Raw genomic sequence first — 27,855 nt, forward strand, 5'->3', positions numbered from 1 at the left:
TATGGTTTTTTTTTTTTATATATTTAATATAAATATTTTTCAATTGTAAATTATTACACTTAATTAAATTGTTACAACAGATGACTGCATAAGATATTCTGACTTAAAAACTAATATTAAAAATTAACTTAAATATTTTGTATTCAAAATCTAAAGGGTGTAATTAAATATAAGCACCACGCAATAAAACTAAAAAACAGTGTTATTAAGACTCGATCAATCCAAACCAATCTGAAAATAAGAAAAAAAAAACATGAATTTTAGCTTATTTTTTTACCATAGTTGTATATTTGCATCTAAAACTAACTTTTTCAATTTATTTTTTGCTTGCTTTATTTTCTTGGGATTAGTATTGAATAAATATTTTTGCGTCCCAATAAGACAATTTTTGAAAATATCTTCTGTATTGATATTTTCGAAGTTGAAATCAAAATCATCTTTTTCGTCGTCCGGAATGTATGTAAGTAGACGTAAGAAATTTGTATTTACAAACGTCCATGTCTGTAAAGTGAAAGTTGACAACGCCATTGTTGCTAAATATATTTTTTGCTGCAATCTTACCAAGTTACTGAAAGCAATAATAATATATTATAACTTATTCATTATAATTTATCTAGATACGTTTTTAGTTAACCTTGTACGAAAATAAAAGTGTATTACATTATTGCATTGGAGTATTTGACAAATTAAAATATTATACACAATTCGCTATTAAATGTTGATAACAACTACATCGAACAAAAAAAAAAAAAAAAATCAGCAATTTTATGAACTAGTCGTCGATAAAAACACTTTTTCGCAATGATGTACATATTGTACAGTTTAGGGTCAATAAATGACCCGATTAATGTTTATCTGTAATTTTTTTTTTTTTGAAACAAAGATTTAAAAAGAATATTTCCTCGTGTGAAAAGCATTGTTCTAAGAATGTATTATATTTCAGTATGGGCGGTTACCAATACCGTTCGAGATAGAGCGAAAGTTTTCATGTCTCAAAAGGTTCAAAATGTATTTGAGATCTAATAAATAATATAGATGATTTTTCAAACCTTAAAATTGGAAAGAAACCGTCTTAATGTAATCATATTTAATTTATAAGCTAACTAGTTGTAATGTCTTATACATTTTTAAATGAATAAATAATAATAATTTGATTAATAATACATATTTATTTGTGAATCTTTTTAACTTGGGGGAAAAAAAGGTGGTAAACTTCCTTTCGATTATTGCTAGCGCAAAATTAGTGAAGTAACTTAGTCCATCGCTGTTTTATTTATACGTTATCCCGATAACCGAATACCATCAATAGTACATGGGAATAACCTCAAGATTGATTATATTGATAAAAAGTAAAAAATAATTAATAAGTAATTCAATGCAGCTTTTTTTTTTGTAGATTTAATTACAAAATTATTAATGATTGTCCATTACTTAATACTAAAGTACGCATATTTTAATTTAATATGACAGTCTCGATAATACGAGTATGTTCCTTAATTCCAGTCAAGTTAAACTACAAAGATTCGAAATTTGGATCTTTTTAAATATGTTAATAACTAAATAAGTTTAAAAATTAAGTATATTCCGCGTAACATAATACAGTAATTTATACGTCATTAAATCAAAAACGTAAAAACTTGTAGAAACCCTTAAAAAGCAATTTAATACAATACTGTTGTAAATATTTATGGACTTTAAAATGCCTATACATCAAAATCAAGGCACTATTTTTTTTGGCTGTACATTATAATTTATTATACCATCTAAATAATTAGTCGTTAATCGTTATTGAAAATAATGTTATGTAAAACCTATTTGAAAAAAACTTGAAAATGTATTACAGGATCTATATAATGTATCAATTATTTAATTCAAAAATAAATATACTTAAATATAATTTAAATTAAAAAATGTATGAAATTAATAATTATACATAATTTGTTTGTAATTAGGGTATGCATTTTAAATTTGAACAAAATTCGTTAAAATCACAAATATCACGAAAATTTTCAAATTATATTATAATTTAAATTCATTCTATTTTAAATTTGAATACCTAATATGCACAAAAATTTAACTTAGATTTTTCATATGTTATTCTTAAATCAAATAAAAAAACCAAAATTACATAATGCACACAACTTTTTTTTTATTGATTTTGTAAGTTTTTAAATAACAATTTTTCTTGTAACGATTTAAGTTTGATTAATTACTCAGAGCAACTCACAGTTAATATGAGAAATTCAAGGTAAACTATTCTCTAAATATAACATGCAATGTTATGATATCATAGATACGTCCTTTATACAGTGGTATATGATGGACATTCAAAACCACAAACATAGTTACAATATTAGAATATAGTTCATTCTAGATACTGGATGTTATTTGTTATTACTTATTTATATTTATATTATAATAAATATAATTAAAAAAAAAATAAATGTTTTTAGATTAGCTAATAGGTACAATCAAGTGCCAATTTTATCAATGATATATTTATATAATATATAGGTAGGTATACGAGTTATCTATATTATACTATGAAAATGTTGCATGAAAAAATTTGTAAAAATTGCATGACATCTTATAAATAAATTTAAGACGGATCAACATCAGCCAAAAAAAATTGATAGGTATAACTAAACATAATTATCTTTGTTATTATAATTATCTACGAGTTTGTTTACAACAAGCATAATATATAGTAATATTATTATTGTTTATTGATCGTTTGAACTATAACTTCGTAACTGTTACTACCGTTTGTTACCTTTGTATTAATTATATTGAACAGTAAGTTATGGTAATTTTATTATTTTTCATTTTTTAATTCGTGATGTTTAACAATACATGAATATTCCAATGACACAATACGAATATCGGACCCATAAATTATAATGACTATTGACCATATTATTATTATTATACGCATTAAATCATGGACGTTTTACGTAGACAACAACCATACATTTTAATATATGACATTCATAGCTTGGAACATTTATTACTAGAGCTAGCTATAAGTTTAATAAGCTCTAAAAATCCATAAAAAATGAATTGGAAATCTATAAAAATGGAGTGTAAAATGCACTTAAAAATCAAAATTGAAAAAGTATAAAAATAAATTAAGCTGTATTGAAGAGAAAAAAAAATATTTTAATTATTTTACAAAGCAAAAATTAAAGAATAATTTATTAAATATGTATAAATAGTTTAAACTTTAAATTGATGGAAGTTATTAGAACCATCAAATAAAATAACTAAAAAGAAAACATAACTAATAATTATCAAAAAATACCTAGAAAATCAAAATGTAAAAGTGATAAGAAATTTAAAAAAAAGTTTCAAAATTGAATTCATTGCTACTTAGTTACTTAATTCAAACATTTTGTTTGATAATGTATTAACTAAGATTTTTTTACAATGTGCTAAAAAGAATGCATTTGTTTATAAATTCATAGCCCCACTTATAAGTTTATAACCAATCAATGATTAGTAATCATACAAATTATTTTCTATTACTTTTAAGCGGTAATGCCTATAATATATACTATGATGTAAATGGTATCAGAAAAATATAATGTATTTTAGTAAAATAATTGTCAATCAACAGCCTCAGTCGTAGTTTCATGGATAATATTTTATGAGTTTCAAAACATTTTAACACCGTCACAGCTACACGAAACTTGACACTATATGTTTTATTATTTTGAATAATGGTAAAATACTCATCACTTAGTTCAACAGCACGATTCCTTTGTTATACTATACGTTACGATAATTAATAAAATTAATCAACTTATAATCATGATTATTTCTATGGAGGTATTAATGTGAAGTTTGGTAAACTATTGTACACTTATAATAATATCAAATAATTATCAAATGTGTAAATTACAGAAATTTGTTTTTCCAATTGTAAGTAAACCTATATACACCTATGGATATCCGTAGGTATACTTATCACCAAGGCTGTGAATTTAATGAACTTAAAAACTATTTAATATACATTCATATATGCACTAAAAACTGACAAAATATGCTCTCATTTTTCAAAAATATGCAAAAAAACTATTAAAATTTAACTTGTATTCTAATTTTTTATTAATTTTAGTTTAAATATTGGGAATATTACAAATTGGTATGCTTGCATGAGTATATGACTTATTGGGCTTGACTAGTCTTGATATTCATATAGTCATATACAAGATCTATAAGAGTACAAAATAATACACGTTAAATATCCGATTAAAAATAGAATAGTACGAAAAAAAGCATTTATACAAAAAAGTCGTTAAAACATGCATTTATATGCTCTAACCTATAAAATATGCAAAAATATGCAAAATAAGATTTGGTATTTGAACTATAAATAAGTCAAAACAAATTTTGGCCGAATCCATTTTTTTATACGGTGTAGCAAAAAAAAATATGCAAATGCATTAATTTCATAGCCTTGCTTATCTTTTTTTTCACGGTTACTTGTGGCGTAATAATTATTTTATTGGCCATAAAATTCGAAATACTGCACAATTAACCATTGGAGGCGATTAGTGAAAGCTATATGAATCATGAGTTCATTAGATATTTTGCTCTAAGATCATTCTTATGTCATTCATAACTAATATTTTATATTTTATTTCATTTATGGTGTTAAGTTCCTAAATTACAGACTAAAAATGTTTTACCTTACGGGCGTGAATGGGTAATACTTAGTCACAAGTACCATTTTTAAGAAAATACTTACACCTTTTGTTCTATACCAGTAGTCTTCAATACGAAATCGATAAGTATAGCTGGTAAAACTTGTTGAATAATAGTGAGATACTTATAAAGTATCTTGGAAGACGTGATAAAAAATCTCGGCCTCCATAAAATCTCATCAAACGGATGCAACATTAAATACTTTACTGAGTATTGTAATATTTGGTTGTTAGTAATTGACTTCTTGACTGATGACGAATTATACACGGTGAGTGGGCTGTCCGATGACGAGCTAAATAAGAAAAATCATATTACAAAACTACATAAAGATAAGCAATAACAATAAAATTATTATATAGATAAAAACAATTAAACTTCCAGCATAATATTAAGATTATTTTTATTTTTTGGGTAAATACCTACTAATTTTCTCGAAAAATATTAACATTTTCGAAAAAAAATGTTCTTTACGCAATTAGAAATATTTAACTACATTTTTTTTTTATTATTATTTTTGGTAAAAGTATACGTTTTTAACTTGATATTCCAAAACAAAATAATTTTCTAAGAATTAAAAATGTCAATGCATGAAAATTTAATTCAAACAAGTACCTAGATAGATAACTAGTTATGACTTATGCTTAGAATTTAAAGTATTGATGAGCTAATAAATGAATCACCATTTTTGGCATACCTATCCCTGTGCTACTCCAGTCTGTGTATTATAAATACTATTTTGTACAACAGAATATTTTTTAAAGAATTTCAAATGATTTGATGATCAGTTGTAGTTTTATAAACATTTACATTTTAAAGTTTTGATGAGTAAATTAGTGGACCGGTATTTTGCGAGATACCTTTTTGTCACGCTAATCTACTCATCTTAATTTTAAATACTTAGTACTTAGATATAATATTCCACCTCTTTATTCATTAAAACTTTAAAATGTAAATATGTAAATACTTATTAAGTTATAACTACTTGTTAACAACTCGTTTGAAATTGGATTTTAAATTCTGAGCAGAGTGACGAATGAAAATGTAATTATAATTTTACAATGATGTTTGATTTTTTGTTATGACAGTAACTGTCATAGCGTTTTGAAGCATATAAAATACTTTTGTACAACCTATACCTTCTTACTAATTAAAAACTAAATTATTAATAGTAATATTCATTCAAATCATAAAATATTTTTAGGAATAGAAACTGAAATACCTATCATTTTCGCTCAAATTCGTCTTTTGAATGCAATGACTTATCATTATAAACACAAATTTAACATATCTATCGTTACAATGACTTATATCAATGACTAGGTTCATTCAAAACTAAAAGTCTACTATACAGCAAAAGTACTTTTCTGTTTTTTTTATGTATTGAAATTCTCAAAAAAAATATTGTGTTTTGGAATACGAAATTAAAAACATAATATGCAGTAACTAATTCAAATATTCAAATTATATATTTACAAATTTAAAAAGTTATAACGATAAAAATATTTAAAAGATATTTAGTTTTTTTTTTAAATTTTCTTTATGACTTAAAATATATCTCTTATATCAGAGTTTTTGACGGAATAAGTGTTATATTTTTAAAAGAATGCCAAAAACAATTTATTGAAATTTATCTTTGTTCCTACAGCTGTAGTTTAATATTATTTAATTCCTCATTAAACCATAGAATGTGAATTTTTTTTAAAAAATTATTGGCTTAAAGACAGCCGTTTGTGCATAACAAGATTTACAAGCGACAAGTGTCGAACTATACGGTAACAGTACACAATTTGGATTAGGTACCTAATAGTATATTGTGTGAGACGATCAGTTGCAAAAGGTTACCTATAAAGTATTATAATAGTACAATACTATAATATGTCGAACCAAAAAACATAACGAAAAACGTGGACTAGAATCTAGACTATAATTAGGAGATCTTTAACAACTGAATTTAAAAAAAAAATTTAATTAGATTATTGTATACACAAGCTATACAATAAGTAAGTATAATGTCATAAACGTCGATTGTCTTATTGAATTTCTTTTGTTTGACATTAAATCGATGGATGAAGAAGCTATATTGTTTAATAAACGGTCTATTCCTATTGAATAGAAAACCACCACTTTTCACTCATATGCGGCTTGCATGCCACTTTATATCGTGTAAAATCTAGACACAGACTCAACAATGAAGCTATTGAAAAATATCGATTTTGTAAAAAGTACCTATCTAACAGGCATATTACCTTTAGCAACTGGTCGATTTATGCATTGTGCATTGGTACATAGTATATTGAGATAGTGGTTAGAAGTTCGTATTATTCAGATTTTAGACTATCCAATGATTTAATATTTGATCAGTACATATAATTTTAGTTTGTTTATTATAAAAATTAAGTGGAAAACTTATCACTTGCTAAACTTTTAAAATTGGATTCTGTTCATTATGTTTACAGCAATAATTAAAAAACGTAATTATAAATATTAACTTTTTGTTTAAATAAGGCATACAGCGTAATTTTTTTTATTTTACTATACTATAGATTTTTTCAACATATTTTTTAATTTGTTTTGTTAATTACATTTATGAACTTTAATTAGTTTATAAATACAAGATTACAAAATAATACCACGTGCCTATAATGCAATTATAAATTTCTATATTAATATTATATTTTGGATCTAAACGAGAACCAATGTTTTTGTTATATTTAGTATATATATTGTCTAAAATTTAAAAAAGTGAATAGATTGGTTCTAATTATATTATTTACTAAGATTGAAATATGTATAATGTATAAAAAAATGTTGGATTCTATGTGGAACGACGAATGTATTGATTTTATATTTTTTATTTTATAGTTTTCCTGTCATTATTTTTTGGGTAATGAAAATACTCGAAAATTACTTAATTTTTAACATTGAGGAATGTTTTTGGTAGAAAATGGATGTAGTTGATACTTTGGAGGTCAAAGGTATAAGTTATCCAGTTCGCTTTCGTTTTAATTCTTGAAAATTTAATACACAATTCCGCATAAGTTATTTTTATATGTATATGTATTATATATATGTATAAAATGATTCAAAATACATAATATGCACAATTTTATTTATATGGATTTAAAGTTCAAATTTTCACAAAATATTTGTATAATATAGTATTTTATAGTAAATAAAACCTTCTACTTCCTCACAAGTAGTCTATACTGTAACTAAAAAATCTAATATACAAACACAATTATTTTTCTTATAGATATTTAATTGTAGTACGAAATTACGTATTTTAACAATAAATACGATGTAAATTACCTTATTACAATTTAAAAATATTATTCGTGAGGACTTGAAACTTTTATGTGTATTATGAATTTTACTATACGCAATGACATTTAAAAAATATGTAGATTCATTTTTAAGATATGATCTATTAATATAATGAATCTATTCACACTGCTGTGTAGTTTTTATCATACATTGTTAGTAACTCAAAAGTAACTAACAATAATATAATATGGTATAAATATATATTATTATAATAATTAAATACCTACTAACTATATAACAAATGCAATGTTTTCGTCAAAAATTAGACCTACCTCTCGTAATTCTAATATTACTATAATAAAGTACTTTAACACACATACCATGGAATGTATAGTTAATGATATAGGCTGACAGACTGTCTCCGCGCTCGGAATCGTTTTGCCTAAGTATACAATGATATATCATCGAATTAAAATTTAACACACCCGTTACAGTGACCCACTCGGCACCTAATATGCGGAGCAGAGCGGTACCCACTTTTCTTTATGTTTCTTTATATTTTATCTATACACACGGAAGAAACAGTTTTAAACGTTTAAGAATAGGATTTAAATGCTGTTGGCGCGGCGAAACGTGACGGATATCACATTATATTTTACTATTTTAGCGTGTATACTATTCGATATAATACGTTAAGCAATGTTATGGGTGTTCTCTACGTCAGCAGTTGAGCAGCAACCACCCCTAACGCGGTATCCCGCGACTGTTTGACATTTTAGATTTGACATTTTATGCCGGGTAATCAACAATAAATATGTATATATATAGGTACTTGTGTGTGCCACGGTGATAAGCGGCCAGTATCATCGCCTTGATGGACAAGTCGACGGGCATAAAGTCTGGAGTTGAATCTTTATGAGCCAGCGTGACCAGCGATACGCCTTTCCCACACGCCACCATGAGGCCGATCGGTCCATTAACATTATCTATCCACCCGACTACGGGCTCGGCGGCCGAAGATAGTACTGCGAAACCATAATAACATCATAATATTACATACAAAGCCCATTAACATAATAATATCGTGGTACGCCGTACGCGTTATAATATAATATTTGACGCGCGGAACACGTTTGGACGGAAATCCGAATTTCAATCAAAAACAACCGCATCGGTTTATACCTACAGACGCGCGCGCGTCATATTGGTTAGAAAATAATAATTGTCATTCGTATCCTGTCATTTATTTCTGAACAGAAATACCTACGAGTATTCTACACGAATTTGCGTGTAATGTAAAACTAGTCTAGGAAGTTAAAATCGTGTTTTCGTCTTATTTTTGTAAATAAGACATCGGAAAAAATTTACTAATGATTTTTTATTTTCTTTCTCTGAAAATAAATAACTATATATTTTTGTTTTGTTGTGAACGCATCTAAGGACATAAGATTAATTAAATTACTAATAATATACGATAGATTCTTATTATGTCGAACATCGTTATCTCGAATTTTTCGTTATATCGAACTACATTGAAACCCCTCTGAAATTACCATTACACTTAATAGCTTATCACGGTAAGAATAAAAATGAAGTAGTATTTTCAGTATAGTGATTAAAAATTTAACGCATTGGTAGTCAATAACTGTAGTCATTCGTATACAATATAGTGAAATGGAAAATAAACGTAAATTTAATGCCCTTACAATTATTTTGTACATTCTTACAAAAAAAAGTGATATTAAACAAACTGTAATGACAAGTTTTAAAAAAAAAAATTTTTTATTCATTATTGTAGTTTATTGATATGTATATAGTATTAGTAATTTAAGTATTCAAACTATGCATTTTAAGCATTCAAATTATTTACCAATTTTTTAAATATTTTTAAAAATAAATTTTAATGAAACTCGATATCTAGAAATATTTAATATTTTGAACTTTTTTCTGTTCCTTTTAAGATTCGACATATCGAAAATCTACTGTACTATAAATAATATGTTTTATTATATATTTTTCTTCAAAAGTAATTTTTGTCCCCATGTGGGTGGTTCGTCATATTATATTATTGTTATTTTAGTAATATATCTGTAAAAGTCTATATATAGTCTATATTATGATGCATTAAGTGACTGTATAATATTACAAAAGTTATAAAGCTGGGTCTAAACGAGGGGGAAATGGTTAGGCAATTTTCTGACTCGTGCAGAACGGTTTGTTTACTCTTTCTGGACATGTTGACCAAATGACACAGTGTACAAAAAATCAATGCCAGAATTTAATCGTCGAATGGTGATATTATCGTACGCAGCACTAGGTATAGAACTATAGAACATTCATTTAAAAAAAAAAAATGTAAATAAACACATTCAAAGAGGTCTTCAATCCACGGCACGTCTTGTTTTTATATTATAATATGCATCTTTAATACATAATTTTTAGTCATTTAATATGCTATATTTTTTTGCCGAAAATGCGACCCGTGATATTTAAAATAAATAATAGGTGACCCGCTGCCTTAAAAAGTTGAAGACCTATAACATTATTACCACTCACGAAAGTTGGAACTTATATAAAATGTATATTGATTTAATATATAGATTTTATGATGTATTGTTTTTTCTAAAGTAAAAAAAATTCTTAAACATATATATATATATTTAATATTTTTGGTTATAGAATTTATTATTATAATAACGTTCAATTTTCATTTACGTTCATTGGAAAATTAATGCATTTTCTATCATAATTAATAGAGTACAAGTATAAATCTAATGTATACTCGGTGAATATATTCTTACGTGTACGTGTTCAATTGAATGCATTCAATCATTTCAATCCAATCCATAGTATTATGATTCATGGCTCATATTGAACGTATACCATAATAGACTTATAAGTGGACCGAGACAAGAGATCTATTTCACACCCATTAATAGTAAGAGCGAGAAAGAGAAAAGTTTAATAACAAAAATATAAAAAATTGTTAGAAGAAATAGATTATAGTAGACAATATTTAGGTTCTATCCATTTCTAACAATGTTATTGAAACAGCCCATATTATATTAATAATATTTTTATGAATATACATATATATATTTGTAATAATATAATAAATACTTACCTATCGAGGGTCTGAATATGACCATTGGCATATTATTGTTATGTCCCGATCTGTCCGATTTTTCGTTGATTATTTGCTCGGCCAATAATTTTGTAAATGTGTACGTGTTCGGAAATGATCCCAAAAACCTACGGTAATAGAATAAATTCAACGCATTATTCAGTTTGAATTTAATTTTTTTTTATATATATATATATATATATACAATATACATATAACATATATATTCAATATGGCTATTGATTAACTATGTTTATAGACTATAGTTGTATATACACGCAAACGCAGTCAATAAAGCTCTCGAGGGAGAACAAAGAAATAAAAAATTCTAGCCATCGATTATTTAATTTAATTCTCAAACAACAATACCATATGTAATACATAAACACAATACATTGTAAAATATATAATGTGCGAATTACTACATTTCAAGAGGATTTATTTTTTTTCGATGATTATTGTATAGGGCAATATACCACCTTACACTCGTTACTCGTACAGTGTAGTTGAACTTTTCATGAAATGGATTTCCGTTTTACGAACTTTGAACATGATGTTTAAGTCATTTTTAAATTTATGTAATGGTCATAAATTACATCTGTTCAGTGAAATGGAAATAATTATTTTAAATTCAGTGTGTAATTTTTTTTCTAATTTATATGATACAGATGATTTTTCGACAAACGGTTATCGGAAAATTTAAAATATCATTATGTAATTATAATAAAATAATATATTAATACTAAAGAGTAAATGTTATGTATAAAATAATATCACACACAATATGTATTTAATAATACATGTTAAAAATACTTATGTTTCAATTGCATTTTTGCATATTATGCAACACTATTCATTTATGATTTATACTTTATAAACATCCAAATAACGAAAATAAGTACTCATTTTATGCTTAAACATTAGTTTATTAGCTTGTTATAAATTATAATTAGGTAAACGTACTATTTTTTGATGACCATTTCATGAAAAGTTACTGATTTAGGTGGTATAAATTATTATAATAAAAACAATTGCATTAGGTGTAAATTAAAAGTTTCCATTACATAAATTGGATACAATTGGTGTCCATTACGTCCAAATAAAAACGTCTTGATTGCTATGAACAAAGTTTATAGACTATTATAGTATAATGGAGGATGCCCATTTCATGAAATGTTCGATTACACTATGTGGATACAACATATTATATCAACTATAAAACCTTGTATAATCTTACGAGTATATTGATATAAAATATTAGTTCATATGTTGGCGGACAGACATAAAAAGAATTTTGTTTCATATATGTATATCTAAAAATGAAACCTTTTCATTACTGCTGTTATTACATATAATAGTAATCTCAACATTCGTATATATTTTTTCAGATACATGTTAAGTCAAATTTCTTTAATAACCGTTAAATAGTACTAACATTATTTATATTTTTTAATAATAACAGTAAATAAATGAGCCGTGAGCAACTGATAACCATTATCGTATGTGTTATAATTAAAAAACTTTATGGAAAAGTAAGAATTTACAAATAAAATGAAAAAATATATCAATAAAATTTCGCTTTGAATAAAATCGACAGTATTCAATTTTGCGACGTATTTAATATAGATATAGATATATAGATCATACTACTTGTTTTTTAATTAAAAAAAAAACCATTAAAATTATTACTGTTATAATAATAATAAAAAATTTGAGAAAAGGTTTTTAGAGCACTGGCATTGTGATAATATTTTAAACTGTCAATTTAGATAAAAAAAATATAATAAATGATTGCTATGGCCTATAGCAGTAAAGTTGTTCAATTGTCCACCAACATATTTAAAAGGTAAACACTAATTTTATCCAAAAATATTAACGTTGTACGTATATGGTAAATATATATTTTTAATCATTTGTTTTCATTAAAAACATGTTTCGAAAGAAAATTGAGTTATTTTACTATTACTCGTATAATTTACTTTTCCGGTTTTTCATCATAGACGTTTTATTGTAATATTCAAAAGCAAAATATTTTTCTGAGAATAAATAAATATTACATTTGGAACTATCGCGATTTTACTCCGTTTATCTAAACTTTATGTTCCTACTTATAAGTTATAAAACAACTAATTAATAATTACTTGTTACTTTTATAATTCGAAGTCTTCAGATAAATATCGTCTTTTGTAACATTAAATTAAAAATGTATAATATTATGTACAGTTATCAAAAAAATAAAATAAAATAATAATAATAATAATAATAATAAAAATTGTAGTAAAAACTATTTTAAATTATATAAAAAAAATATTTTACAAAAAGCTTTAGCAGTAAGTAATGAGTGTTTACTAATAAAAAAAAATAACATAAAATTCAAATTATTTATTTTTATTCCATAAAAAGTGAATTTATTTCACATTTAAATTAATTTAAACAAAACGCCCCAAAGCAAAAATACGTTATTGCGTTTAATATAAGTAATTATTAATTTAAGTTATTCTGAAAATAATGATTAACAAATAAACTATGCAAAGAGATAAAACATTATTTATGAATATATTCCCTTTATTATATTATACATTTTAGTACTCGTTTCTTAAATCATTTTTACATTGTTATTATTACGGTTCCATACTAAATATTTTTTTTTAATATTAAAATGGTGTTATAATGGTGTTGAAGGTATTTCAGTTATTCGTCGAAATATTTTCCCGTTTTCAAACGTCTTCGTGATCTCGACATTCGATTATAATCCTATAGAGTATAGGAACATTGCAGTGAGCTATAATATACTATTTTTTTTCGTTGCATAAGTGATTGTTGTATTTTTAATGTACCTAATGGTATAAGCATTTTTTTTATCATTATAATTTACACGAGAAAAATAATCAAGATAAGCATGCCAAGTCATTAGTTATTTTTTTAAATTGTATTGTTTTATTTGTTATTTTTTTAAATAATTTTTTTTAAAACTTATCTTTGACTTATCATCGATTAGCACTCGTTTTTAAACGAAAGTTCAAACTTTGCGCCAATGTTTAGTTTTTGATTAATGTTTGTGTTTTTATGGTGATAATAATATTACAACAAAACGATTGACCGTCAAGTGAACTATATTATGTCCAGTACAATAGCGAATGGTTCTTTAGCAGCTCACGATTCGACGTTAAGGTTTGTTTTTCTATATGAATTTAATACGAGAAAATTTAACAAAATATTAAAAAAGATTTAATATCTTTAATACATTTTGAAAACGTTTTCAAAATAACAGAGAAAAAAAATATTCTTTCTATTTTTATAAAATTGTACATTTAAATAAGCTTACACTTTTACATATTATCCACTCTCGCCCTTTGATAATAATTTTTTTTCTTTATCATAAATATTGACTATTTATAATATAAATATGTACTAAATATTAAATAAATATTAAATTATATTTGAAAAATCAATCATAATAATACTACTATAACAGAAAAATAAATTTAATTAAATTATTATTTTTTAATTAAATTGTATACGGAATTTTTAGACAAGATTATCCTCCACACAATTTTGCTGAAAGTCGTTTTTTCTGTTAAATCCTTCGGAAGCCGTAATTCTTGGAACAGTCATGCCAAGTCTTATTATCTCTATGAAATGTTTTTATCCTCGGAATTAGACGATTTGGGTCAAATATCAAAATCATTGACTTAAACAATATACCAAAATGGAATTCAATGTACAAATATTTTTAAATTAATAACAAATCGTTCTGATATTAAAAGCTTCATTAAATAACAATACCTATCATAAACCAGTAAGCCAAATATTCTCCTTAGAGTTATGCCCATAAACTACGACGTCTATGACCTTCTAGTTGAAGATTTATAGGCGTATTGTTTAAAACTTTCATATAAGATAGATAATGACTTTTATCTGTGAAATTTAAACCCTCGGCTGATAAATACCTACTTGTTACTGTAATCTACAAAAAAATGTAAAATTACCTTTAAGTTATAAAAAATTAATAACGTTTCATCATCTTTAAATAATTAAAAAAATTTCCTGATTCAGTTGTTACCTTACTCGTATTATTATTACAACCAAATGTTCAAATTAGATCGGTGCTAATTGGAAAGGTTTCGAAATAAACTTGATAGCTTGCGGTTGACTTGGAAGGACACATTTTTATAACTATTTTTTATTACTTATGTCTGAACATTATAGTATCAAACATAGTATTCTTTCATTTTATAGTTTGATAGTTGATAATAATAAAAAAAAAGACTTTCAATTGTACTTTATAGTATATTTATATTTAAGTCTATAGACTGTAGTAGGTATTATTATTTATCTCCAATAAACACCTGTAGTAGACCTGTAGTTTGAAGAACAATTTACTTTATAGCTTCGATGCAGTAATTTTCATACATATTGTAACATTGTAACAATTATGCTTAATTACAGGTATCTAAACCTAGGTGCAACTAAATGAGAACTAGTGTGTGTTAAGTACCCTTAAATATTTTAATAGCACCCCAGGTGATTTTCTTGATTATGTATTTATACTAATGTAGTCATTTTTATAATGTGACAAATAATAATTAAAAACTTAAGATATTATTAATTAATCTACACCTGACGATATAAGGGTTGCTAATGTATTAAAAGTTATTGATTTTTTATCTTAAATATCACGAATTAGATAAAAAATTAGTAATTATTTGTATCGTAAAATTTTTATTATTTTGGAAACTCTATAATGTAAATTGTAAGGTATAGCTGCCCTTATAGTTAGGACTCGGGTTTTATTTAAAACAGTGCTTGAAAATAAATATTATAAGTGTAGATACATATAATATGAGTTTTTGGAAGACTAAAATATACACTTATGTCGTGCAACAATGATAAGGGATATGCATCATATTAATATCATATCATACTTTTTTATTGATATCTGATATTAGTTAATACTATACTAATTGATAATAATTGTGCAAAATCGTGATATTTGAATTTTCTATACACAATTACACTTAAATACAACATAATGCTAACGTAGGTTAGGTTAGGTAACCTAGAAACGAAATTAATTTCCCAATTTTTAATACTAAATATATTAAACTATAACCAACTATATAACTCAGAAAAATCTAAGGATTTTTTTTTTAGGATTAATTATACCTATTTCACTTACTGTTTTGTGCAAATTTCAGACAATTTGGGATCTAAATTTTCTGCAATCAAAATTGCATCCTGCCAACTGATCGGCGATTCGTACACTTTTTCTTCCACATAAATTCTGTTACAATTGCAGTAGGTCGTTGATACGTGTAAAAATACCTGCAGAATAAAATTTAATGAATTATGCAATTTTTATTATTCGTGTTATAGAATAATTCAATAATGTATATGGTAAACAACAAGATACAGTTATCGAATATAATTAAGTACCCCGCAGTGTTATGAAATTATGCGCTGTGAATCATGAATTACAATAATATATCGATTTATTATGCCAATAAACATGCGTATGATATCTAATGACATGTATACTAATTGAAGAGGTATATGTATTGGTTAATATATTTTATATACTAGCCAATGGCTAAAAAACCATCAGAGTTCAGTAGAATGTTATGTCTCTGATTAACCTCCGCAATTAGTTATTTAAACACTAACACTTGTGTGTGGTGAAAATAATAAGTATAGTCTAACGCGGTTCCATGGTGGCAAGGCTAGGGGTTTTACCTCTCCCCTTTTGGGAATGTCACATATTGCGACACATACTGGTGTGGTGAATGGCGAAGCTCAATTGTAGTGCACCTTATATTCACAGATTCACAAATGTATTAGTTGGCAGAAAAATCATTATAATAAATAATGTATGTGTATTGTGTACTATATTACAAGACAAAATGCAGATAAATACAATAATTTTGTTTTACTACGAAAAGTTAGTAATTCATGAGTAATTAACGTGTTACAAGTCTACTTAATAAAATACCAAGAAAATCGAATTTGATTTTAGAAATTTCAAACTTAGTTTAAAATATGAAGTATCATGATAAATATTGTATTATTTTATACTACTTACTATCTTAAAGGTGTACGCAGTTTTAAAGCAGGTGTAGCGATCACTTAGTTATACTTATAAGCTTATAACTTGTAATCTTTATGTATAGGTTACGTTAGGTAAATTAGTTAAATAAACTTAGTTAAACTATTATAAGTACTTATCATCGTTGGCGTAGAAGAAATTCAAATTCTTCGTATTTCGTACAAAATTTATTAAAAAATTATTTTATCGTTGCAGTCCACAGATGTATTATTTTAATTAGATATCCTAGTTTTTATATTATATTAACTGTGTAAATGTGTAATAAAATTAGTCCTTAAATTCATTAATAAAGAAGTTTATGTTTAAAAAATAATAATATGATAACACTATACTCACTTAAACCGCTATGTATATTGACAGTGTAATATGCCTACAGACAGTATATTGTATGATAAATTACCTATACATTCACTTCTTTGATAACACATTGTGTGCCTCAATGATAACAGTTATAACACGAAGATGGTTAGGTATATTTTTAGTATATTATATAAATTATGCATATATTTTACCTTTATCTAAACGTCATCACTTTTATCGGCATACATAATATGATATAGTTTCGTATTTTAAACTAATTCCAATACAATTACAACTAGTGACTGTATATCTTACATTTTGTGAATTAACAATAGGGTATGAATATAAATGGAATTCGAATTTTTTCCAAATGTTCCAAAACACTGCTTTTTAAACACGAAATTTATTTCATATATAACTACATCAAGTACTTAAAAATATAATTTATATTTTACATTTTTTAAACTTAATACACATTTTACGTGTATTGATTTTATAATAATGAATACAGTTTCATAAAAATTTACCATAAACCACGCCACTATTAGATAATAAAATGTTATTTATTTTTCTTTGTAATCTAATTTTTTACGTTTGGTTTACCTATGTAACAATCAAAAGCGTTTGACCAACGACATTTTCTTCATGTGCCATTAAATATGAGTAATATACGAGTATAGTTAGGTTATATGATTTACGACTTGTATCATTCACGATAACGCCAAATTACAATTATTTAATACCTCGTACAATCGTTCAAATAGATTTTTAATTAAATTATGCTAAAAAAAATGTATAAAGGCATTATTTTAAGTTTTATAATATTATAAGTTAGGGACGTACACAGGGAGGGGGGTGTTTTGGGTGTTCAAACACCCCCCCCCAAAATACTTGGGTTTTTGCATGGCTGTTTACTTATTCAATATTAATTTTGTTATATTAATGTTTGTATTTAAAAAAAGTATTTTAAGTACACCTAATTTTCATAAAAGTTTTTTGTATATTTATTAAAAAAAGTTCTATTTTTCAATAACTGATTTTCAAAAACACCTCCCAAAACTTTTTTCTGCGTACGTCTCTGTTATAAGTGCATCAAGTTGTATTTTTAAAAAGTATTTTTTGTTTTTTAGGACATTTATAAAATAAAATCCACTTCTTAATTATCAATAACGATTACACTACCTATTTTAACATTGTATTAGTGATTAGTAATTATTGTTGACAACTATCCTGATGAAATCGATAAAAATGTAATACAACTAGTCACTAATAGTAATAAACGGTAGAAAAATAATATTTCAGTTATAATCTGCAAAACTCGGAAGTTGTAGAACTAAAAAAGATACATTTTCAGAGCTTTAATATGCTCTTAAGAACATTAAAAAATATACAAAATAAAATAATCAACATATTTTTTTTTATAAAAGTATTTTTAGATTTTTTAATTTTATACTTTTCATAGATAAATGTGGTAGTGTAGTTAAGAACTATTTATACTTAAGTACTAGGTTCGTCTCTAAAATGTAAATACGACAAATCTAATAATTGCAATGCAATGCGTCTCACATAACTTTAAAAATAACCAAATTATTGATAAGTAATGGAATTTTGCAAGGAGATGGTATTTTCGCCAATTTTATTACCTGTAATTTGCGCCACCGATAGACATATTTAAGTACATTTTTATTTTACGCAAAATATAAAAAAATAAAATGTATTTTGCGTCACATCCAAAAATTAATTTTGGTAATTTGCGCCACGATAGTAAACGAAATACAATATGTAATCTGCACCACACTTAACTTCAATTGTTGGAAATGTTGGAATTTAAGTTTACTTATATACATTTATTTATAATTATAATATGATTGACTTTTATGTAAAAAAGCGTAAAAGTGGCGCAAGTAACATTTTGAATAAGATAGATAATGGTGCAAATTACAATTTTTGAAGGTACAAGGTGGCGCACATTATACATAATGCACTTTTATTTAGTTTTATTAAATTACCAAAACTTATTTTCATATGTGACGTGAATTACATAATTATTTTTTTCTTTAGGTTTTTTTTAGCGCAAATTATATTTTGCTATGTGATCGACGATAACAACCGACTACTACCTATTTGAAAATCAAAATACATGTTTTCATTTGCAATTTCATATAATTTATTAGAGTTATTCTGTTTATATTCATTATTATATGAAATATGCTTATGATAGCATTTAAAAAATTAAAACAATAAAGTGTTTTTATTATCATTTTCTATACATTAATTATTCAACTTAAAATTCTTGAAAATTAAATACAAAATTCCACTAAGCTGTTCTTATATTTGTACTCGTATAATAATAATACAAACACGCAACTACCGGCCAGGGTTAACCTCCAATCAAATATTTAATATCACTAACTTATTAAAGGATAGGTACTGAACTATTGAACTATATCACTTAATCTAAGCTAAAATTATACTGTTAAACAATATGTAAATATAATTTAAACTAATGGCCTTAGATGCAAATGTTTTAATGAGGAATATAACAATTTAAAATTCATAGGCACAATATTTTTTTAGCATTTAAAATTCATTTGACAAAATTTATAAAAAGTACAAGTATTTTGAAGTAAAAATTATAGTAAAATTTAATAGACTTTTCCTCATAAGTCATCCACACTGAAATCAAAAATTATTAAAAATATACAAACATATTATTTTTTATGGACATTTGAAGTTAAAACAAAATTCCATATTTTAACGAAAAATAACGAGAAGATCATTATTTTGCTATATTTCATCTTTTTGTATATTATGAATTTTACTGTACACAATGATATTTTAAATATATATATATATAAATTAATTTTAAATATTATCTATTTATAATTTTATATCAATATATCATGCATCGGTTCACTCTGTTTTACAATAAAGTTATATTAGATCAACAATTAATAAAGAGAATAAAAAAATAATAACAATAATATCATATTATTATAATAATTAAATACTAAAAATACAAGTATAATAAGTGTAGAATAAGAATATTTTTGAAAAAAATTAAATCAACCTCCATCAATACCAATAATAAAATAAATTACTTTAATAAGACTATCAATATAAGCATATCATGAAGAATAATATTAGTGGCTAACAGATAAGTCTTAATTAGGCTTTCATTCACTCGGAATTGTTTTTCTTACCTATACAATGGTCAATGATCAATGATATCAGTGTTGTGCAAAATTTTACCTGTCTAGAAAATTATTCGAATGAAAGTGTAAATGTGTAAGAAAAATATTCAATTAATTTTCAGTCATAATTCTAATACTAATGCATTATATTATAATTTACATTAATCATATAATATAAGTAAATAAAAAATTATTAAATTCTTCGGTACTTTTTTTGTAGTATAGATTGTATAAATTCTAGATTAAAAATAAAAAATAAAATTCTTCGTTACGAAGTAAGCCATACGTATGATAAGTATACCGCACTATGTATTATTACGGAATACGTTATTATTGCGTAGTCAATATTCTAAGTACTATAGTATTATCTAGTCATCAATAAGTTAATATTAAATATTGTTCTATCATACATTAAATTAAGAAATTGTTTTGATAATTTATTAATCGAACAGAATGTTGATTTTTACCGAATACATTTAATTCTCATATAATTATTGAATTGTGTAATTGTTATACCTAAAACTATGACTAACTTACCAAAATTCAACAAACTATCAGATGAAATTTATGAAGAAAAGGTTGTTTTGAAAATCTAATTTAAAAATTCTGTAATATGTATAATAATTGTGTAATAATATTTATTATAAATATATATTTTTCACTTTTGTTATTATTATTTAATAGTTACTACTATTTATTATTGTAGTAATTACCTATTATGAAATTATTATAACAAATACATAATTTGTTATTATAATAAACTTTCTTCTATAATATTATATAGGTATGCTTTGTTTATAATTTTTTTGCATTTATTCGGAATAAAATAAAATGTATATTAATCGTATGACTTAAAATACAAAGCTATAACTATTGTTTTTAATATTTTCATATTACAAATTATAATATATTATGTTAAATGTTTAATCAAATAAAATAATCGATAACTATTTGATTTATGTTTAATAATTATTTAAAGAGTTATGTTTAAAAATAATTGTATTTGAATAATGCTCTACTCTCGGTAGTATATCATTGAATTAAAATTGAACTCATTTATTACAGTAATACACACTCGACGCTTTATTATACAGTAGAGAGCAGTACCCACTTTTCCACCTTTTTTTTTTTTTAATACTAGACTGAGTCTTATAAATTAAATTATAAGAACTTTAATTTAATATTCTTAAAAAATATTTACGATTTTTAGCTATTCCTATTAGGAATTATATCAAACACTTCAAATATAAAAATTATATAATTATAACATTATGGTATATTATATACTATGTACGTAGAAGATAATATGGCCTACTAGATTCTTTGTTCATCATAAAGAAACATACCTAATAAGTTTATATGGTAATGAAATTATAATTTCAAATAATTCGTTTTTACAGTGGATAATAGAAATAATAGGGTAAAGAGATAAAAAAAACAATTTATATAGACAAAGATGGCCTATAGGAAAAATGGGTAGAATAGTATATACATTGACCAATTATCTCAAAAGAGGGGTTTTTCGTAATATAAAAGCAAGATTTTAATATGTACTATTTTTTAAATTTTTATAAATGGTTACTATATAATTATACTATTATATTATTGGGCAGAATATAATAATAGCAACGATACGTATTCGAATCAATAAGTGGGAGATAATTGCTTTCTTTGATAATAGATGAAGAAAATGAACAGTGGATGAATACGCGGTACTTATCTTATTAGGCAATTTCACGCTATCTGAGTGTGTTTATATGCATAAAGTTATTACTTATCAATAGTGATTATTATTAATGTTATAATTAAAATGTAATCTTTAGTTATATTTTACTATAAAAATCAAACGAAGAAAATGTATCAATACACCAAAAATGTTTAAAACTATACAAATTATATGATTATTGATTGTACACATGTATAGTACCTATATTATTTCCAAAACCACTCGCCCGGGCTTTGGTTCCGATTTCCGAACTTTGACTTGGTTAAATTCTTTTTACTACTTAGGTACGCAAGAATTTAAGTGTAAACATTTTCATTAAAATAGTTTTACTTACAATGAGGTTTTTCATTTGTTCAGATAATTTGACGACTTCTAGCGTTCCTCTTACATTTTTTATAATCGCTTCTCGAATTGGCTCGTCAAACCGAACTGTTGCAGCAACGTGAAAAACAATTGAAACATTACGAATCAACAAATCGTAATCGTCATCACTCATCCCGAGACGAATTTCGCTCAAGTCTCCAAATATAGGTTTTATTTTATTTTCTGCGACACCGGGACGCTCCGTTCTAACCTTGTCGAACAGCTGGGCAAACGCAAAAAGAAAATACCATATTAATATAATATAATGATTATAATTTATAATTAATATTGAATTTAATACGCATTTATTTTTGGGTTGAGAATAACTTTTTTTCTGATCAATTTTGTGTTACAATTATCTATGTTACCCTTATTAGAAACCGATTATATTATTTTATTTATTTATATATATTTTTTGTTTTAAGATACATTTTAATATTTTGTAGTAGAAAAAATTGTCAGTATTTTTTAAGATAATCGGAAATAAAATACGAACATTTGCTAAAATTTTAATATTATTATTCAAATACTTATTATGAATTTTGTTTAAAATCATATCTATGATATTATGTTTTTTAGTGCTGCGAAGAAAATATCAAATATTTATTATGATTTAGATATCATAAAATGTTTTAACGAACGCTTCAATAATGTATCGTTATTTTTTATTACCTATTATTATTAATTTATGAACTATGGTAATTTCGATTATTCAAAATAGGGAAAATATTATGTGTCCATGACATTGAAAATAAATATATGATTATTAAAATCATCTTATAAATCGCTTTTTCTAGTCCAATATTTATTTAAAAATTATAGCTATTCTTTGGAACATTATGCATAGTAACATCATCATGGAAATTATTTAAGTAAACAAGTTTATTGACCCTTTTGTATTGATACACCATTTAAGTGTTATCAATACAATTAAAACCGTTATTCAATCAGCTTAGAATTAATCACTGTGCAATATATACATAGTATTTATATTATATCTATTATAATATGACATAATATAACATTATGTATAAATTGAAACATTGTCATAACATTTTAATACAAGTAATACATGTAGAATATAAATTAATATTTTCTCCATTTTTCAGATAGCTTAGGAATATATATATATTTTTTAATCAGTCACATTTAATTAAAAAAATATTTTTATTAAAAATATTTATTTTGTTGTTCAGTGTAATTATAAAACCGAAGTTAAATTATGGTAAATTATTTAAAATTATTACATACAACGGTAGGTATGTTTGAATTATTTTGAGAAAATAAATCCAATGTCACCTACATAGCTAAACTTAATACCTATTATTCCTAATTGAAATTTAAAACAAAATAAAATATATTAATTCAATTTACTCGTAAAATAGAGTAACTTGTACCGATAATAAACGTAAATAGCATTAATCCAAACTCGTTTGTGTGTGTGAATTTCATCGTAAAATACTACAACTAATCTTTCAAACTTGGTAAATAATTGCATTTATTTATTTGTCGTGTTTTGTGTTTACGTCGTTTACGGTTTATTTGATATATATATTAGACATTTTTATATTATTTTCCCGACTTGTATAAACTATTAAATTGTAATTATTTAACCGTTTGTTTTATTTCAGTTTCATTTAAATGTAAGCACCTATTCAGACACGCATTCAGAGTAATTTACTATTTAGTCATTGTACATTTGGGGGTGAGACTGGTGATAGGTTATTAATACGATTAACGTGTACAATAAAAGTATTACGTTTAAAATATATTTCACACATTTTCCACGATTGGATAGCTGAATTTGTTAACTAAAAAAAAAAAACAAGTAATTTTAGCATAGTGGCAACTGGCAAGTGGTTTTTTTTTTATGTAATCGTGCAATGGAGACAATAATATGTAATATGGCATGTTTATTGAACTATAATATCATATACACTATATAATAAATATCATCCGAGTGATCTATTTTATATAAAACACTTATTATTTCAAAAACAATCAAACTTTATGAGAATTTTTTTTTTATAATATAATATTAAGTCGTTAAAAAATTATATTTTTTACTAATTTTTATCGTCATTGTTTAAAAAAAAGTCTTTTAACAACAATGTGTGGTTTTAATATTTTATTTCAAAGCAGAATATATTTGAAGACATTATAGACATACAAAAATCGAATTTTATACGAATTAAGTTAATGATTTATAATTATTTGAAGTTTAAATGATTGGAGTGGAGTGGTACCCATACAAATATTTGTTCACTGCTCGATTCATAAACACTTTAGTACCAATAAATTATAACTAATAAACTAATCAAAGAAAAAGTTGAGTTCCATCACCGGATGGCTTCCCTCCTCATATTATTCTGTAAATAAAAAATCCTACATTGTTAACATGTTTTCTTATTATGCACGTAACATATTCGTGGATTGTAAATTTTCTATATTACTAATAATAATAATAATAATAAAAACGAATTAACTATACTTGCGCAAAATTTGATTTTAATACGTGTAGATCAAAATACTCCAATTAATATTTTGCTACAGAATATTATATTATTAAAAATATATCTATTCATTAAAAATAACAAAAACTTAAAATATAATAACGATAAGAAATACATACAGAAATATATGTTGTTTTGTAACGATTTTAAATAATAATAATAGATATTTATTAAATCAAATCAATAAATAAAAAAAAGCAGTAGTATTTTAAAAAACGATATTATTTTATGAAATAACAAGTGCGCTTTACGTTCAATGGGTCACGACCGTGTAATAAAGTATTTTATCTTTAAAATACATATTTTATTATTACAAATTATCACAAAACCCGCCAAATATGGTTGGATAATAATAATAATTGTTCATTGAATTTGTTTTTTAATTATAGTTATATACATCCGTGACTCGTTCTAATACATATATCGTGAACTATAATATTGAACCATTAGTTCGAAGACGATAATATATTCGACAAGTGAATTAAATTTATTATCACCGAACTTATCGAACGTATCAAATGCATGAAAACCTAATATATTAGACATCACTCAAGTATATTTAAATGTATATTTCTCCGTACCGGTAACGCCAACATGTCTTCGATTCTGGCAGTTATACATTTATCTTTACGATGTCTCATCAAAACGTATATGTTTCTAATGCCCGGACATGATCGCAGTAGTTTTTCAATCAAAACTTTTCCCATGAATCCGGTCCCGCCAGTTATGAAAATATCACATCCAGTGTAAAATTCCTTTATGCTCATGATTGCCTGAAACAAAACAAAACAAATATTGAATAATATACTATTGAACGAAGTATAGTTTATTTGTTTTTTTAATATCGTATTAATTTATCCATGCAAGTTTGAAGTTAATTGATTTTTGTTTTTATTTGAACCACGAATACAATATTTTACGAATAATACGAATATTTTAACTGGTGTGACTATAAAGTGATTTTGAAAACCTAATGATATATTATATTTTTATTTTATTCGAACACGATTTTCTTTTCTTTTCTTTTTTTTTGTGGATACTTCGATACATTGGGGTAACATCCCAATCGGATTACATTAATCAATGTTTAAACATTTCACAACATATGGTAAAACTTAAGCTAATATTAATACAGTGTATAGATTAATGTTATTACTAGTAGGTATACATAGGACACGTTTTCTAGTTTATTTAACTCGTAGAAAGATTTTCACAAGCATGAATTTAGATTCTTGAGTCGTCACTGCAACTATAATATATTCATTTATAAATTATTAGTGAATACGGTTCTTAAATTCAGGACCAGTATTTTAACTGGAGACGTAAATCCTAATATTTAAATTAGAATTCCTTTTGATTAACTGAATTGTGCATAAAGTCAACCATATATATTCATTTATTTGTTAGTGACACCTCAAACTTATATTCGATAATAAATTTTAATTAACTACAAACAAATCTAAATTAAGTTTAACGAATTAATTATAATAATAATAAAAGATCTTTAATATAAAAAAGTTTTTTTCCAGAAATAAGACATTTATATAATATTATAATATTATATTTATATGATTTACAGTTATTTTTAAATATGTATAAGCAATTATAAATCACAAAATATTGTTAAATATGATTTAGTTATCAATTATCATAGGAATAATTAATCATAGAAGCAGTGGTATTTTTTTCATTTGTTTTATTTTTACGATTATTAAAAAAAAAAGCAGAATATTTTAATACGAATACATTATTTTGTCATAATAAATATCAATACTTAGGTATACGTAAAAAGCAGGGCCTAAAATAGCGTGCAGTTCGACACTGTTAGTGTAGCATGAAATTTGAATAGTTCAGTACAAAATGAAAAAGTGTGTTGATTATTTTAGTGTTATGTTTAGACTTTGATAATTCCGTCAATTAACCATATAGTTAAAACTTTTATTTTTAAATTTAAATGTTAATCTATGGTTATATTATTAATTTTGATATATTAATATACATATCTAATATGTGATAATACCATTGAAAAATACTGAAAATATCACGATGTATATTTAAGTAATGCTATAAGAAATAAAGGTTTATGATACTACAAATTCACTAGACCAAACCGCCAAACGGTGTAAATTTCCCCTTAAAAAGGCAGCCGGTGTGGTTTTAAGAAATTTGGTGTACTAAACCGATTTATAAATGCGTCAAACCGGTTTGGTTTTATTCGACCATCATAACGAGGTGGTCGAATAATACCGATCGAGATTTGTCCCCACCTTATTTAAATATTTCTCCTTTTTCAACTTATATTTTATTTTTAGACAGGGAAAACTTAGGATTAAATTAAGTGAAATTATAAAATAGTGTAATACAAAGTTTCATTTATTTTAGGCCCTGGTAAAAAGTATATAAACATTACCTTTTATAGAATAGCGAGTATCTTTAATTTACACTAATGTTACTGTCGTAAATAAGGTGAAAAATGTTGATGATCGTTCAGGTTTAAGTCAATAAACGTTATGTCTTAGTAGCATAATAGTTGAAGAAATGCGATGAGTAAATGAATTAAT

At 24.6% G+C, this 27,855-nt stretch overlaps 1 protein-coding gene across 1 annotated transcript; it reads right to left on the reverse strand.

The window, feature by feature from the left end:
- Positions 1-3: 3 nt before the first annotated feature.
- On the reverse strand, positions 4-27,855 carry LOC132927340 (putative fatty acyl-CoA reductase CG5065). Its single transcript, XM_060991853.1, has 9 exons — positions 27,705-27,855; positions 25,876-26,067; positions 22,753-23,004; positions 16,275-16,420; positions 11,096-11,223; positions 8,804-8,996; positions 4,751-4,999; positions 308-568; positions 4-231 (listed from the first exon to the last, which is right to left on the reverse strand). The coding sequence occupies exons 2-9, from the start codon at positions 26,059-26,061 to the stop codon at positions 144-146; spliced, it is 1,503 nt and encodes a 500-aa protein (XP_060847836.1). The 5' UTR covers positions 26,062-26,067; positions 27,705-27,855; the 3' UTR covers positions 4-143.

The sequence above is a fragment of the Rhopalosiphum padi genome, chromosome 3 (assembly GCF_020882245.1).
Source record: "Rhopalosiphum padi isolate XX-2018 chromosome 3, ASM2088224v1, whole genome shotgun sequence".
Taxonomy (NCBI): domain Eukaryota; kingdom Metazoa; phylum Arthropoda; class Insecta; order Hemiptera; family Aphididae; genus Rhopalosiphum; species Rhopalosiphum padi.

What these genes read in the sequence shown, in the direction of transcription:
- LOC132927340 (XM_060991853.1), bottom strand. Translation starts at nt 26,061, where the DNA reads ATGAGCATAAAGGAATTTTACACTGGATGTGATATTTTCATAACTGGC. An exon ending in AAGACATGTTGGCGTTACCG is followed by an intron (nt 23,005 to 25,875) that starts GTACGGAGAAAT and finishes GCGTTTGCCCAG; the next exon opens with CTGTTCGACAAGGTTAGAAC. An exon ending in AACAAATGAAAAACCTCATT is followed by an intron (nt 16,421 to 22,752) that starts GTAAGTAAAACT and finishes TTTATTCTGCAG; the next exon opens with GTATTTTTACACGTATCAAC.